At 48.0% G+C, this 17,128-nt stretch overlaps 2 protein-coding genes across 2 annotated transcripts; one reads left to right on the plus strand and one right to left on the minus strand.

Annotated features, from left to right (window-relative positions):
• Positions 1 to 109: 109 nt before the first annotated feature.
• Positions 110 to 13,939, plus strand: LOC130381098 (NADH-ubiquinone oxidoreductase 75 kDa subunit, mitochondrial-like). Its single transcript, XM_056588529.1, has 19 exons — positions 110 to 215; positions 700 to 776; positions 937 to 1,028; positions 1,543 to 1,650; positions 2,302 to 2,378; positions 2,695 to 2,776; positions 3,255 to 3,385; positions 4,805 to 4,990; positions 5,488 to 5,622; positions 6,140 to 6,254; positions 6,898 to 7,043; positions 7,606 to 7,734; positions 8,186 to 8,315; positions 9,146 to 9,306; positions 10,319 to 10,473; positions 11,018 to 11,193; positions 12,059 to 12,193; positions 12,743 to 12,815; positions 13,572 to 13,939. The coding sequence occupies exons 2-19, from the start codon at positions 704 to 706 to the stop codon at positions 13,661 to 13,663; spliced, it is 2,196 nt and encodes a 731-aa protein (XP_056444504.1). The 5' UTR covers positions 110 to 215; positions 700 to 703; the 3' UTR covers positions 13,664 to 13,939.
• On the minus strand, positions 13,693 to 16,863 carry arl6ip6 (ADP-ribosylation factor-like 6 interacting protein 6). Its single transcript, XM_056588530.1, has 4 exons — positions 16,444 to 16,863; positions 16,077 to 16,130; positions 15,656 to 15,764; positions 13,693 to 14,867 (listed from the first exon to the last, which is right to left on the minus strand). Exons 1-4 carry the CDS (start codon positions 16,679 to 16,681, stop codon positions 14,774 to 14,776), a joined length of 495 nt encoding a protein of 164 aa, XP_056444505.1. The 5' UTR covers positions 16,682 to 16,863; the 3' UTR covers positions 13,693 to 14,773.
• Between the last annotated feature and the right edge of the window lie 265 nt (positions 16,864 to 17,128).

Genomic DNA, 17,128 nt, shown 5'->3' on the forward strand with positions numbered 1-17,128 from the left:
CTTCGTCGTTGTTTATTTCGTTTCTATTTCAACAATTGTATAATCATTGCTGCTCCTTTTTTTGACGGGCAAGTTTCTCTCAAACTTTTACTCTGAAGCCGAGACCGGAAGAGAGGTTGGGTTCTATCTTCAGCTACATCCGCTCATCATCAGAGCTGACTGGTTGCGTGTTATAAACACCGCTGTTCTGGTCCAGAAGGCCAAATAGCGACAAGGTAAGAACCTAAATTAAACAAGTTCACACACAGCGCTGATTGCATTCTGTTGGTTGACATAATGCGACGACGTTGTCACATTAAGCCCACAAATCAGTCAGTTTGTTATAACATTGTAACGCCGTGCCCTTGACCGCTCTGTGCTAACGAGGCTAGCATGCTAGCAAGGATCCTCAATAACTTTGTGTTTATGTGTGAATGAGCGGACGGTTCTCCAGGGATAGCTGCTAGTACATTGAACACAACGTATATGTGAATGTTTTAAATGGATAGACCTCACTCCCTGTCTATCCCCTTCTTAATAATGCACGGTTTAAAGAGTATATTCTTGCAGTTGTTGCACTGCTTAGACATGTTGACATGTCACATGCATGACCGTAATGCGGTGCACATTGTCTTAAATGTCATGCATAATAACGTTGATAAACTCACCTTGTATTAGGGATCTGTAAATGTTGCTTAATGCTGTCTGTCTCAATTTCAGCATCATGTTGCGTTTCCCAGCCGTCGGTCGAGCTTTATCTGGGGCTGCCAAGGGCAGCCTGGCTCCATCCAACAATGGTAGGCTGTGTGTTAACTTGCATCTAATATGCGTGTTATGTAGTATATCTATACTGCTATACGATGTGGAAAATACTATAAGTAGTATCTACTTCGATACTACTATAAGTAGTAACCACTTGGGATGACATTGAAACGTCGGTATCTATGGTTGTTTCAGTTCGTACCCAATCCCGTGCTGCCGGTACGATGGTGGAGGTGTTTGTGGATGGCAAACCTGTGGAAGTGGAGGCTGGCACCACTGTTTTGCAGGTAAAAGAAGGGAACATACAACTTTATAGTGGTCGCATAGCTATAGTCTTGTATGAATGTCTAGAATCATGCAATACTTCATGTAATGTAATTTTGATGGCCTCTGCATAACCGCAACAAGTGTCACATACCTCTCCTTATATTGATCTTAACATGACAGCAAAGTAGTCAAACCCAAATGGGATAATATGTTCTAAGATGGAGAAAAAATAACCTTCAGAGACTACAGCTATTTATACCACAGCATTGTTAAGTACTTGATCCTGATTACGTTCCACGTGTGCAGATTATTTTTCAATGACAACACTACATATCCAACATTCAAAACAACAGTTTAATACAACTATCGACCAGATGTTTCTTTATACACCAAAAAACATATTAAAACTTTTCACAATTCCATTGTCTGAGTCGTCAAGTTATACAAATAATAATGTTCTAGATAGGCGTGGTTGGTAACAGTCAGTGTTGGTGGCTTGTTCTTCACATATTCCAACTGTATATTTCCCCCCAGGCCTGTGAAAAGGTGGGCGTCCAGATCCCCAGGTTCTGTTACCACGAGCGACTGTCTGTGGCGGGAAACTGCAGGATGTGTCTGGTGGAGATCGAGAAGGCCCCCAAGGTAAACACGGTTCAGTGAATGCTCCAGGACATGCACGTGGGTCAGGGGAATGTGGTCGGTTGGCTGTTTGACTCCCGCCTGGTACCTTTTCGATTAGCCCACTTTGGCAGCTTGCCTGTAGGCATCCGAGCGCAAGACGAGTGATCCCCTCACCTGCTCCTTAATGTATCGTATTACGCTCTTAAATCGCTACTGATAAATGAGTTAATAGTGGATAAATGGTGTATAGTACCGACAAGGGGGTGAGATTAATGTGTCATTTTGGCAACTGAAAGTGGAGTTGATCTATTGGATCCCTGGGTCCTGTCTAGTCCAACTTCATAGATCAAGGCAATAACCCTGCCGACTATTTAAGGTGTGATTTCCCCCTGGGGTCCGCCCCTGACATGAATCTTTGCACTCAAGGTTTGGATTAAAAGCCCTCACCATAAATACATGCATTTGTTTATATTTAGATCATCGGTTTTCTCTTTTCAACATAGTAATTAGGACGTTGTGTTGTGCCCTCAGAAAACCAGAACAACCGAGTAATACATTGTCCGTTGCTGAAGGAATATATCTTATGTTGCCGTCCAAGTTGTTTTCATACGGCTCAGCCACAGTCCCTACCTGGATGTTGACTTGTATGTGCTTGTGTTTATTTGTTGACAGCCAGTGGCAGCCTGCGCCATGCCCGTCATGAAGGGCTGGAACATCCTTACCAACTCAGACAAGACGCGTAAAGCAAGGTATACACTCCCGACCAAAGACCATCTACACAGATCTCTACCATGTTGTCTCTCCAGCTATCTGCTTAGCCAAATCAAAGAGTCAACAGTGTGGAGGATGCTTATTAATAGATAACAATAGATTATAGCACAGTTCATAATCCATGGGGAACTGCACAAAAAATCACCAAATAAATTGTAACGTTTTAAAGCATACAAATGGAGGCGCACGAAGAGGGTCTGGGAAGTGAGGACAGTAATGCTAGTTCACGTGGTAGACGGCCAACCTTCTATAATTGAGGCCGAGACATGACTGTTGTGTGTTTTCTGCGTGTAGAGAGGGAGTTATGGAGTTCCTGCTGGCCAACCACCCCCTGGACTGCCCCATCTGTGACCAGGGAGGAGAGTGTGATCTACAGGTAACAGTGACCCCCCCCCCCCCCCCCCCCCCTAACCATGCTTACAAATGGGTCCGTCTCTAAGGCGCAGTATGGTATGACAGAATTGGTGGTTTGGCCAATGGGTGGGCAGGATAGTGTAACGTGCATACTCCGGGTCTTCAACTCCAAGCCGAAAGCCACCGGGTTCGATCCCCACCGTCCACAGCTTACCACTAGGCGTCCTGGAGCATGATGACCCCATAACCCCTACCTGCTCCCTGACGACGTCTGTCTCAACGCAATGTAGTCAACGTTGGATAAAAGCGACTCGGAGGTCGACCGCAAGAGTCTCGAATGTATTATGCGTTGATTTAGATTGCCCCCATCGGCTCGCCATCAACACGCCATCCCGTGTGTGTTGATGGCGAGTACCCCACGTACAGCTAGGCCGGTCAACGCAAGACCTCCCAGAGCTACACACACACCAGCCTCCTAACCCCTCTCCCCCCCCCACCAGGACCAGTCCATGCAGTTCGGCTCGGACCGCAGTCGCTTCACAGAGAACAAGCGGGCGGTCGAGGACAAGAACATCGGGCCGCTGATCAAGACCATCATGACACGCTGCATCCAGTGCACACGCTGTGTCCGGTGAGAGGGCCCTGGGGCGTGGCCAGAGAGCCACTTGGGACACCGGGAGCAGGGGGGATTCTGTGTGTCTGAATGTCGGTTGGGGATTGTGTGGTGTTTGTGTGGTTGTTGGAGCGTATTGTTGTTTTAAGTGGTGTGCTTGTGAGGGAATGCTTACTGATGGCGTGTAGGGCTTTGACTTTTGGCCAAAAATCATATTCGAAGTTTGTTTGTTTATTAATATTAGTATTCGAATATATTCGAATATCTATTAATAATATTTTGACCATTAAATGCCTTCAGTAATACCTGGGCTGAATCCGAATACTTGGTACATACTATTTATGTTCAGTGTCTACTACTTGATGCTCAGCTATGCGTAGAACGCCTAGAACGGTCTACAGCTATGCGTAGAACGCCTCTGAACTCTTCCGCCGTAACTCCACCGGATGTTTGGAGATGACGTGTCTCCCCTCAGATGCCGCCAAAATTACCTTGATAAGTTACCTGTTTTCCGTCTTGTCATCGTTGCTATTAAATTAAAAATGTCTCTTTTTACTTAATTACTTAATTTACTTTTTTACTCTTTTTAATGTCTCTTTTTTTCGCCGCTTTCTATGACGTCTTTCTAAGCCGCTGTTGGTAGTGTCGGGTCTGCCCTCTTTTCTTCGTTCGTTACCAGACTCGTAGTCTGGTAACGTAGTGACCTACCGTTGTATACTGTGGCGGTAGTACGCATTCGGAAACGTTTTCCGTACTACAAAATGCACACTGAGCATTCGGACGCGCTATATTTGTGGCGTACTACAAAATGCATACTATAAGTATGAGTATTCGGATTCAGCCCTGGATTGGGCTTTGCGAGGTTTGTTTACAGGCGTTGCTGTGGTTACCGGTCTTGCGTGTTCCAACGGTTTATTATGTTTCTAATAAATCGCTGTCTAATCAATACTTCATTCACTGCCTCTTCCGTGGTCATTACAATATTATGAATAGACTGCATGGGTTCTCCGACGTCTCTCCCTCTTGGCCTGCCCATAACAGGTTCGAATATTAAGGGCTGCCTAATATTCGTTCGAATTTTGATTTATTTTTTTGATATTCGAATTATATTCGAATCACGAAGTTCGAAGTCAAAGCCCTAATGGTGTGTCGGGTGTGTGGTTTGGGTCGCTGCAAAATTCTTAGTTAATTCATACATTTTGACAGAGCTAACTCAGAAATGTTTCAGGAACTCTGACCTATCCATGCATTCTATTCGTATGATATTGATGTTATGATACTAAAATATTGATTTCCATTGAAAGGGTCGGGCAAATAACGGAAATGTACCGTGCCCTTTCATTCTGCTGAGACTACAATCCGACACAAATATACCAACCGCGAGCGTGGGGTTCTCCGGCGGGGTTTCTCACTCGTGGTTTCTTTTTCCCCGTTCAGGTTTGCCAGCGAGATCGCGGGCGTGGAGGACCTGGGCACGACGGGCCGCGGCAACAACCTGCAGATCGGCACGTACGTGGAGAAGATGTTCATGTCGGAGCTGTCGGGCAACGTCATCGACATCTGCCCCGTGGGCGCGCTCACCTCCAAGCCCTACGCCTTCACCTCGCGGCCCTGGGAGACCAGGTAGGGGCCGGGGGCGAGGGAGCATGGAACATGGACCACCGAATCCGTGGTGGGATTAGGCATGCTGTTTAGGGAGCTACACAGTTTACAGAAAATTACAAAATGCAGAACCCTCACACTTAGATGTTGTGAAAGTGCTAAAAAAAACTGTTTTCAAGGTGTTAAATATACGGCGGAATGGATGTGAAAGAATAGATCGATTACACAGGAAGATGATTGACTGAATCAATCGGCCTCTCTTTATTGCTCCAAATAAACGCAGATAACGTAAATAATCCTGTATTCTGATTTTGGACAGTAATCCCATTGCAATGCTTTAACATTATGTGCCTTAAAATCTAAAAAGTAACCTGTAGATTAAAAGACTTCTAGGTTTTTTTTATACGAATTGTAGTTTTGATCGGTCCAATCACAATACTGCCGGCACGAACCTGTCCTCCCTGCACCGACTGATCACGGTCCCACCTTCTCCCCCCCTCCCCCCCCCCCCCACGCAGGAAGACAGAGTCCATCGACGTGCTGGACGCGGTGGGCAGCAACATCGTGGTGAGCACCCGCGGTGGGGAGGTGATGAGGGTCATGCCCCGGCTGAACGAGGACGTCAACGAGGAGTGGATCTCCGACAAGACCAGGTCAGACTCCCAGCACCTGACCCTGACCCCCGGCCCCCCAGCTGAGCTAGTAGAGCAGTGTCGAGGCTCGGTGATGGTCCCACGTCGACGCAGCGTGACGGCCACGCAGACGCTTCGACGCAGGCCCGCGCGGTGGACGCAAGGAGGGTCCGCAAACCCCCTTGCGTTGCGTCGACGTGGGACCATGACTTTACGCCTGTCCGAGATGGACGTGTGCATACCTCTTTTAGATGCTTAAAGTGGAGGGAAAAACTCCATGCTTAACCGCAGGGATGGAAAGAGATTATCGCAGTAGGCACCCCGATGACCTCACCGCCCGTGCCATACGGTCCAGGGCAGGTCCTGTCACCGGGTGGCAGTTTGAGCCAATCAGAGTCGCCATTGCCAAACATCACGTCGTTGGTGCTGAAGGAATATATCTTATTCCTAACCCTAAACTCAAATGGGGTTTGAGTTTAGATATGGTTGTGCTTTCAAATGTTCAAACTTGATACATGGTTTTTGTGTGTGTCTCCAGGTTCGCCTACGACGGCCTCAAGAGGCAGAGGTTGACCCAGCCAATGGTGAAGAACGCCTCAGGTCAGCTGATGGCCACCTCGTGGGAGGACGCTCTGACCCGCGTGGCGGGGGCAGTAAGTCTCTGCGCTCTCCTGTCACATCAGCTGGTTGGGATTTGTGGCTTTAATGAAGGCTGAGGTGTGGATCCGTCTGTGATATATATTACAGCCAATCTGATTGGGTATTTATTTAGGCGTGGATGCTCACGAATAGCTGACTGGCTGTGGGTGTTTTCCTAACTTTACGCTCAAATTATTGCTCTTCCCCCGAGCTACCTTTTTGAGAATCTTTATGACAACATTTAAAGGAAAGCGAAAGTCCTATATCAGAAATCCAAAAAATAAAGATAAATAAATAAAAATACATAAATGCAAAAATGTGTTAAGTCGCCCAGCGCAAAAACATCCCACTGCAATAAATGGGAAATGTATTTGAGAATACACTGCAACCACCTTTATAAACTTCTAGGCCAGACACAAGAAAAAAGAGAAATGCTGCACAGCAGTCCTTAATCCAATTAAAAGAGAAGCAGCTTTTCACTGTGTAACCCTTGTGTCTCTGTGTTGTGTGTGTGTCTCTCTCTGTGTGTGTGTGTGTGTGTGTGTGTGTGTGTGTGTGTGTGTGTGTGTGTGTGTGTGTGTGTGTGTGTGTGTGTGTGTGTGTGTGTGTGTGTGTGTGTGTGTGTGTGTGTGTGTGTGTGTGTGTGTGTGTCCTCAGCTCCAGGGAGCGCAGGGCAGCGAGGTGGCGGCCATCGCCGGGGGCATGGCGGACGCAGAGTCCCTGGTGGCCCTCAAGGACCTGCTCAACGGACTCAACTCAGACAGCCTCTGCACGGAGGAGCTGTTCCCCATGGACGGGGCCGGGTGAGAGACACCCGCACAGAATGAGAGAGAGAGAGAGAGATATGGACGCTTGTTTTCCATCACGCATGTACAGCACTTGTCAAGCCAGTGTCATTTGTCCCTTCAGGCCCTTAATCAGTGCGAAGTCTCAAAGGGCTTCACAGGCCACATTCCATGACACCCCCCTAACCCTAGTGCTCCAAAGAGCAAGAAACAACCTCTATTATCAGGGTAGAAACCCTGAGAAGCAACCGTTGCACCTTGTCCACAAACCTCGAATTGGGGTTTGAACCCCGAACCCTTCAGCTGGGAGTCCCAACGCCCCTAAAACCTAAAGTCCAGACGATAGAGACGGGGATTTGTAAAAGAACAATTCCGTACGATCTGGCAACGATTTAGTGAGCGGCGATATGTATTAAGGCTGTAAATATTGCAATAGGAAAAGGAGGTTTATTTCTCCGTCTTCAGATCAGATATTTAGTTTGGTTTGAACGCAGAAGTTGGGCTCCCACGGCGGGCACCCTGCGCTGTAGCCTCTGCAGTGTGCGTGTCGGTGCTTTAACGTTGTGTCGTGTCCCCCCAGCACGGACCTGCGCTCCAACTACCTGCTGAACACGCGCATCGCCGGCATCGAGGAGAGCGACGTGCTGCTCCTGGTCGGGACCAACCCCCGCTACGAGGCGCCGCTCTTCAACGCCCGCATCCGCAAGAGGTACGGCCCGCGCCCCGGCCCTGGTCGGGGCCCCGGTCTGGCCCCCGCCTGGCCTTGATCTGCCCCCGCCTGGCCTTGATCTGCCCCCGCCTGGCCTTGATCTGCCTCGATCGGGCCCACCATGGCCCCACCATGGCCCCACCCTGGCCCGGCCCCGACCCTTTTTGTTAGAAGGGCAATTCGGGATGGTATTTGTTGAGGAAAACTTATCATTAAAAACGTTTTTGTGTCGTTTTCTTCTTCTGCTGATTTCTCCACAAAGACTTGTTGAGCCGGCTAACATGTTTCTGGAGAAAGTGTCGCCTTTTTAACGAGAAAAGTTAGCATGAAGAAAAATAGGATTTGCTATTGATCGATTATTAAGTTACCATCTTTTTGTGACGGCGGCCGGTGGTGTTTCAGCGGCGCCTCAGCCTAACCCCTCTCCCCCCTGTTCCCCCGCCCCCGTCAGCTGGCTGCACAATGAGCTGCGCGTGGCCCTGGTGGGCCGGGAGGTGGACCTGAGCTACACCTACGACCACCTGGGGGAGGAGTCGGACGTGCTGCAGCAGCTGGCCAGCGGCACGCACCCCTTCTGTGAGGTAATGAGGGACACACACACACACACACACTGGCACCCCTTCTGTGAGGTAATGAGGCACACACGTGCATCCCTACTGGGAGGTAATGGGGAACCTACTTAAGGAGACTCTCACACAAACTCAGGCACTCACACACACGCACAAACGCAAGCAAAGGCACCAACACACACACACACTGTCGTGGCTATTCCTCTAGAGATATTGCGTCTAGGACTGATGAGATTGCTAAATGCTAAAGCACACAAAAGTGGTAGACAATTAACCTGTTTGAATGTATGCATACACCAGACTCCTCTCCAGCAGAGTCTGTCCAGAATACAGTTAGACAGAGCTGTCTAAACAGTTTCACATCCACCCCACATTGCTGATGTCAATAATCAAATCAGTTGATGTTTACCCAAGACACAGTTGCCTGTGTCCTCATCAAGCAGGTGAATGCATAAGGGATGCCTTCTCCCTCGTGACCGCTTTAGCCCAAGCACAAAGGTTAACATTTAGATGACACTAGGACAAAGGTAGGGTGGGCCAGACAATACAAGAAACAGGAAACACAGCTTTGGATGACTTAAAGGAAACAACGTATACACACACACACACACACGCGCACACACACACGCACACACACACACACACACACACACACACACACACACACACACACACACACACACACACACACACACACACACACACACACACACACACACACACACACACACACACACACACACACACACACACACACGGACCCGAGCGCGCACCTCTTTACTGAGGTTATGTTTCCCTCTGCAAACATTCAAAGGTATTCCCCTCTTCCCCCCCCCCTCCAGGTGCTGGCGTCGGCCAAGCGTCCCACGGTGGTGGTGGGCAGCAGCGCCCTGCAGCGCGCCGACGGCGCCGGCATCCTGGCGGCCGTGTCGGCGCTGGCGCAGAACGCCCGCGTCAGCAGCGGCGTGGAGGAGGGCTGGAAGGTCCTCAACGTGCTGCACAGGTGAGGCCAGAAACGGCCCCCCGACGCCGAGGCCGTAACCGCTGGTTACTGTGGCCGCGCTAAGCCTGGAGCTGGTGAACTGATGAACTGAGGCCCCGTCGTCCACACGGCGCCGAAACGGGCGAAAACGATCCGGTTTTGTTTTACGCGGGTTCAGGAATATCTCCGTAAAGACGGAGTCATCGCGAAACCGCATCGAGCTGTTGAAACGCTGTAGTAAATATTCAAGGCGCTGGTTCTCCACAGACAAAAGTAGAGCGCATCAAGCCTGCGCGCTGTATACAAACATTCAGTCACGAGGTGATTCAACCTTTTAAATTGAGCTGAAGTACTTTTTAATGTACTGTTAGTAATTAAATGTATCAAGGGGCTTTATTTAAAGCTACAAAAAGAATACAAATTAGATAATAAATAAAAAATTCAACGCAACTCTGACATCCCCCAGCTAATGACGTCAACGTTTGCGTTTCAGGCGTCCACACGAATCCTAACACGAAACCGCATAGGTCCGGATATATTTGAAACCACTTCCGAGGGTGGTTTCAGAAATGTGCGGTTTCGGGCACCGGATTCGCCGGCTCCGTCTGGACCGTCGGCCGAAACGCACAAGACTTATGCGGTTTCACCAGAAAGTCGGCTCCGTGTGGACGGGGCCTAAGCCAGGGCCCCTCCAGCCCGACTTTTCCAGCAGGCAGACAATCTACAGATAGATAGACACCGTAGACAGACACACTGTAGATACACCAATAGATACCATTGAGATGGAGAGAAACATGGAGAGAGACATGGAGAGAGACAGAGCGAGAGACATAGAGAGACAGACAGACAGACAGACAGAGGGGGTGGTCTCCTTTACCCTGCAGGTGGTTGGGCTTTCTCCCGATGGCCAATCAGGAGAAAGACCACGTTGACTCACTTGACCGGAACTCATCGCTTGAGGCGTTGCTGCGTCGCCGTCCCTGCCGTCACATCCGTTGGGCTCCAACCCGTGTGTTTGTTCGTTCGTCTCCAGGGTGGCCAGCCAGGTGGCAGCGCTGGACCTGGGCTACAAGGCGGGCGTGGACGCCATCCGCAACAACCCGCCCAAGATCCTCTTCCTGCTGGGCGCCGACGCCGGCTGCATCACCCGGGCCGACCTGCCCAAGGACAGCCTCGTCATCTACCAGGGTACACACGGACACACACACGGACACAGACACACACACACACGGTCACACGCGCAGGAACAGACCGGATCCAACACAACCAACCACACACAGATCGACCGTCTAAGCTCTGAGAAATGCACGCGTCACGTTAATGCGAACACGATGGCAGTGCAGCGGTTCCGACCCCAGATGTTCATGACACACACGCTAGCAAACCCCAAAAGACCCCAACCCTGAGTCCGCTCCATTGAAAAGATCCCAATCGTGCCTGTGACCAATCAGCAATGACCTCCTGCGTTCCTCTGTGGCGACAGCCGAAGTGTCTACGGTCTGGGCAGGGCCGAAGCGTCTCCACGAACGCGGAGGTCATCTGTCTCCCGGCGAAACGGGGCGTGTCCCGTCTCTGAGGAGCGCCAGGGGGATCAGCCTCGAGCCACCTAAACGCAGGCCCCCCATTGGTCGCCAGCAGTGTGTGTGTGAGCGTTATGCAGGCACCACCCTCTAGCCGATCACCGATCCGTCCACCACAACACTAACCCACTCCCCCGCCCCCCTCCCACCAGGTCACCACGGCGACGTGGGGGCGCCCATGGCGGACATCATCCTGCCGGCCGCCGCCTACACGGAGAAGAACGCCACCTACGTGAACACGGAGGGGCGGAGCCAGCAGACGCGCATCGCCGTCACCGCCCCCGGGACGGCGCGCGAGGACTGGCAGATCATCAGGGCCTTGTCCGAGGTAACACACACACACACACACACACACACACACACACACACACACACACACACACACACACACACACACACACACACACACACACACACACACACACACACACACACACACGTTCACCTGCGCACATACATACTGGGGGGATTTGCCGAACAACTCAATTTTCTTTTAAAGTTTTTTGATGTATTGATTGACGTCAGGATGTTAAGTTTAAACAAATGGAAAGGAATTGCCTAGTAGCTTTAACTTGATAATTATAATGGTGTACACATCAAGTTTACCGGTAGAGGAAAGGATGACTCGTCTACATCACATTTCAATACACGAGGGTAGGCTTCTCATATCTAATATTTATTTTCTTATTCACTTCTTACTCATACAAGCGCTAAAGTAACCCAGCAGCGCCACTAGAGGTCCCTGCAGGCTAAAGCTAGGCCTGTCTAAGTCTGGCTGTATCTTGACTGGACACACTGCTTCGGAACACCCTACATAAGGTTACGTTCATTTTGAAAGTGAGTGATTGCGTTTTGGCAGGAAGTTTAAATGCTTACTTTATTCATGAAGTTAGACACTGGTCGTGTGGCATTTCTCCTCGTTCATACCGGTTTCTAAACAAATTAATTCCACTGTGGTTCTACGTGTTCCTCCATTATGTGTTTCTGGGGACAATAAAGTATTTGAACTTTGAACTTCTGTGAGGACAAGCGGGTTTTAATCCCTAGAAGTCTGCATTTGATGCCTCTTTTATATAAAAGTGTGTGTGTGTGTGTGTGTGTGTGTGTGTGTGTGTGTGTGTGTGTGTGTGTGTGTGTGTGTGTGTGTGTGTGTGTGTGTGTGTGTGTGTGTGTGTGTGTGTGTGTGTGTGCAGCTGGCGGGCGTGGCGCTGCCCTACGACACTGTGGATGAGGTCCGCAGCCGGCTGGCCGAGGTCTCCCCCAACCTGACCCGCTACGACGACGTGGAGGGGGCCAACTACTTCAAACAGGCTAACGAGCTGGCCAGCGTACGTCTCACTCGGTTATAAAACGCACACACAGCCTTAGCTTGTTTGTGTTAGCATAGCATAACTGGTGCAACGCACGCACAGCATTAACCTTTTTGTGGTTACCATAGCATTAATGATAATGCGCAAGTACACACAGCCTTAGCATTTTTGATTATGAGAGCATTACTGCTAACACACATGCACAGTCATAGCCTTTTTTAAACCAGCATCGTTTTACTGGTAGCAAACACATGCACTATCCTAGCATATCGTTTCCAGTCCAAAACGAGTCACATTCTCCTTTTGTCGGAGGCCCAAAGAATTCCGGCCTTTTTATCTACCCCGTAGTCGGTATTTGAATACAGCAGATGACGCCAACGCGTTGTCCTAATAAAACTACACACTCTTCCACTTAAACCTAACCACGGCAAACCATTCAAGCGCCACAGAAAAACCGAAAAACCAGCACAAACTGGTTTGTTTCGACCTTAATGCGTCGGTTAATGCGACGCGATGCAAGGTCAGTGTGTGACCCTCCTCCTCCTCTTGTCTCTCTGGACCCTGCAGGCCGTGAACCAGACACTGCTCGCCGCTCCCCTGGTTCCCCCGCAGCTCACCGCCAAGGACTTCTACATGACAGGTGGGTGGGACGCTGGGGGGCGACAGGCTAGCCCGGGGGACCCCCCCCCCGCCGCTTTGGGTTCGGTTATGATGTCACTTTTAAAATCCAACAACACACCTTTTTTCACCTTTTTGTTGTTGCTTTTTAAAGGTACAATTATGCATCATGTTTGAGTTTGAAATGGGCTAAAAAAAAGTGTTTTAGAGCCCATTTCAAACTTAAACACGATGCATATTGTACCACCTAAAGTTTTTACCTCCTAAAGGCACCTCCCTTTTGGAGGGTTGGGGCAGATTTGAGGGAGTAGAGAGAGGGAGTTTTAAAGAAGTGTTTTAAGACGGGAGCTTGCTTGAAGTAGCGGGTCTTCTGTATTGTACCTTTTCCAAGTAGTGGCTCGTTTGTGTGCAGTGTCAACTGGCACCAAAGTGAACCGAAACAAATCGGATGAAGTCACAGTTATGTACGGCAGTTGCAGCCATGTCACCATAGGGGGTGCTGTTGCGGTGCGGGTTGACCCGTAGTCTTCATCCACAACTATGACAAATACAAAACACTCATGCCGTTAAATGGACACTTTTGTAATCACAATCCTGTGATGGCATGCATGTTTAAAATGGGTGGGAATACAACGCCCACCCCAGCGCCTTTGATGCCTTGCTCTACCAGCTCCGCAAGACAGGACCGCTTGGAAGAGTATACTTCTGATATTCATACCCGCTGAACACAATTTTTTTTCTTTTTTGGTAATTTTGTGCTCTCTCTCTCTCCCTGTAGACTCCATCAGCCGGTCCTCCCAGACCATGGCCAAATGTGTGAAGGCCATCACGGAGGGAGCCGCAGCCATCGACGAACCATCCATCTGCTAAACGCCACTCACTAATTGAGAGCGGTAGAGAGTCTTCAACACACGGATACACATGCATCCACATTACATCCAACACCTTCAAAGTATGCTTACACACAAATACACACACAACACATACATACGCAGAGTTGGAGCCTCGCCTTTATTTAAATGTGTTCTTGATGCTTGTTGTGTACAGTCGATCTATTCCTCTCAAGACACAGCTCTGATTAACTTGTAATGAAGTCTGAATAAAAATAAATCCTTATGTTGTAGCCAGTCGTGGTTCGTAATCATTCCCTGCGTTTACATCTTCTCCGGAATTAAGGAGGGGAAATACATTTTAATCACTTCATGGATTCTGAAGAGATCGAGGTCCACATTTCTGAGGACAGAGTTGCAGTGAATAACCATTTTAGAAACTCTCCTACCAAGTACCAAACACACAAATTACCCTATATGAATCCTTATGACGTTTGCATTATGCTAATGCTATTATGGAAATACCTCTGCACTTTCCCACCAGCAACATTTAAACCTCATTGTTTCTTGAGTTTGAATCCATATGCAGGATGACCAACCCTGTCATTTTAAAGGTCCATTGGCTAATAATTGTATGATTTTACACTTTAAACGTTTTAATTTGTAACTCCAGGCTCCATTTGTAACTTCTTAATATTTACCACAGGTGCATAATTAATATCTGGGGTACTATCGGATGGCATTTCGAGCGTATCTTTATAAATGTCAGCTCATTCAAAACAGCTTTTTGTTTAGATCATAAAAAAAAGATTCTCCTTTAATTCAATAAACCATGGCTCTGACATACAACCACTGATCATACATCCATTCTGCTCCACCCAAACTGAAGAGCGAGATAACATCATGCATTTCTTTCCCTCAAAATCGAGCTTGACGCTAAAACAAAAGCAAAATACGAATGAACCCAAACGGTCTATCTCAAGCATTTGATAAGATCTCCAATAGATTTTGACACTTCTCGCCTATTAAGTATATTCACAAATAAACATTGAAGGCAATGAGCATATCCCTGTTTCCCGGACTGACAGCCCTGCATGCTAGCAGAGTGGAGTTCAGGGCTGTAAAATGAGAGGAACGGGGCCGAATGCTATTAACTCAGAGTCCAGCCCGCCGCCAGAGAGGCCATGAAGCCGTTCAAGAGCGCCACTGCGTAGCCCACGTGGAAGGACCGCCCGGTGGAACGCCTGGATGAGAGCAGAAAGCGTGGGGGGAAAAAACAGAGGAGACTGCTGTGATTTAGCGGAGGATGTTTATAGAAAAAAGGAAGGGGGGGGGAAACTGACTATATAAAAGTGGTCTGAGAATTGCCCCCAGAAAAAAATACAATGTTAAAACCTTTTCTGCATTCGCACACCCTTTCATGTAGGCTACATCTTGGGTATATATCTCGGCAGGCTACGTAAGAAAAGAGACTGACAAGTGAAACCTGTGTATACTTTTCTTTTCAAGCCTAAACTCATTAATAATGTATATTTATTTGCAGAACCAAATATTAATTGTAAAACCTTCAAGGCCGTATGCAATATGCATGCATGCCCAATGTCATTTGGAAAGAGGTTTAGATTTTGATAGCATTTTACAACATTTTGACTAAAACGATTTATTTTGAAAGCGTGGAAGGAAAACACAGGACTCCTAGGAGTGCCTTGTGGATCCTGCGCCCATAAGAATAACACAATATACATACAATGAATCTTTTGGAAGGTTCAATTTGAAATGCAATGAGTCAATGATCTGAAAGAAAGACTAACAGACAGGGCTCTAGTTTACTTCATTAAGGACAATCAATTATATTAAATATAGATGACGAGTGCGATGATATGCTACACTGCCTGCTTGTACGTAATGTATGAACACTATATTGTGTGTGTGTGTGTGTGTGTGTGTGTGTGTGTGTGTGTGTGTGTGTGTGTGTGTGTGTGTGTGTGTGTGTGTGTGTGTGTGTGTGTGTGTGTGTGTGTGTGTGTTTTACCTGAAGTTGGACTTGCTAGGTGTGTAGGAGTCCATGTAGGTGAGGCTCAACGAGAAAACACAACAGATGCAGCCGGCTATCGCAGACAACACTAGGATACTCCAGAATCCTGGACACCAACAAACACACACACGTCAATGTTGTTGTCATTTGACTGTTGACTGTGGAGCAGGAAATGTTAATGACAAAGATCCATTTTCTTATCAAATTCTACTGCATTCACGTTACAGATTGGAGACTGAGTTTTTGCAACATTTTGTGTGCGTTTCAAAAGGGCAGGGTAAGGGTGAGTAGTAGTACCTCTACATGCAATGAGAGTTGGGGAAACCCTGATCTAGAGGCATACAACGAGGATGCTTTGGATCAAACTTGAAAGATAGAATACCGTTCAGCAATGAGAGAAGTGCAGAACGGTGCTCACCTAGCATGCTGACCTCAGTGCCGTCGTCGACTGTCACTCGCTCAGCTCGCAGCTCTGAAAGGAGGTGATCCTCAATTCATCACAAATTCATATCTATCAATCGCCATAAGGGCCATAACTTGACTTACATGTACTGTCATGTCCACCCAATATAGAGCTTGTTAATGTGGCTAGAATATGTAGATATAAATGCATGTATGCATGTATGTATGTATGCATGTATGATGTAAATACTGAACAGTATGTAGGCTTATAATATGGGTGTGTATGCGTGTACATAAATCCACATTTTATCAACAGAATATTAAAATATTTTACCATTATATATCCCCCCCCCACACACACACACACACACCCACCCACACACCTCTGAGGATCGTGTACAACAGTGCACAAATCACACCAGCCGCAAACACAACGACCGCGGAGCAAACGGAGGACAGCAGCACAAGTGGCCAGCGCCGCTTCGGCCGGTGGGTGTCATCATACGAGTCGAGGACCTCCTGGGGACGAGGGTTCGTGTCCATTTTCAAAGTAGAAGTCAGACAGGTTAGTTTCTCAAAAGTGATGGCAGATGCGTTCACCAAATACTTCCATGCCACCATTTACCGCCTGAGCGATTAAACAAGTTGGCCGATCTCTCTCGATAAGGCCTATAGCAAAGTATTCTTGTTTCGGTGCAAGGAGTTTACGGTATGATCAACGGTAACATCAACTATTGGGGGAAATGACAGAACTTCTTCCGCAATAAAACTTCGTAGAGAGGCGTGGCGGTCACTCTTTTTAATACTACTTCCTGGGGTCCAAAAGAGGAAAAGATCTAGGAGTGTGTGTGTGCGTGTGCGTGTGCGTGTGTGTGTTTGTCTGACAAACAAAGCGAAGTTATGATAGGAGTAAGAAAACAAATAAACAACAATATTAATATTAATGTATTAATAACTGACCAACGTACATACCTGCCATTCATTACTTAAACGGAATGGCTCACATCTAAATAAGTCACATGTGAAAGCAGACAAATGTATTAGAAACTACAGAAGGGATCACTTATT

This window comes from Gadus chalcogrammus, chromosome 4 (assembly GCF_026213295.1).
Source record: "Gadus chalcogrammus isolate NIFS_2021 chromosome 4, NIFS_Gcha_1.0, whole genome shotgun sequence".
NCBI lineage: Eukaryota > Metazoa > Chordata > Actinopteri > Gadiformes > Gadidae > Gadus > Gadus chalcogrammus.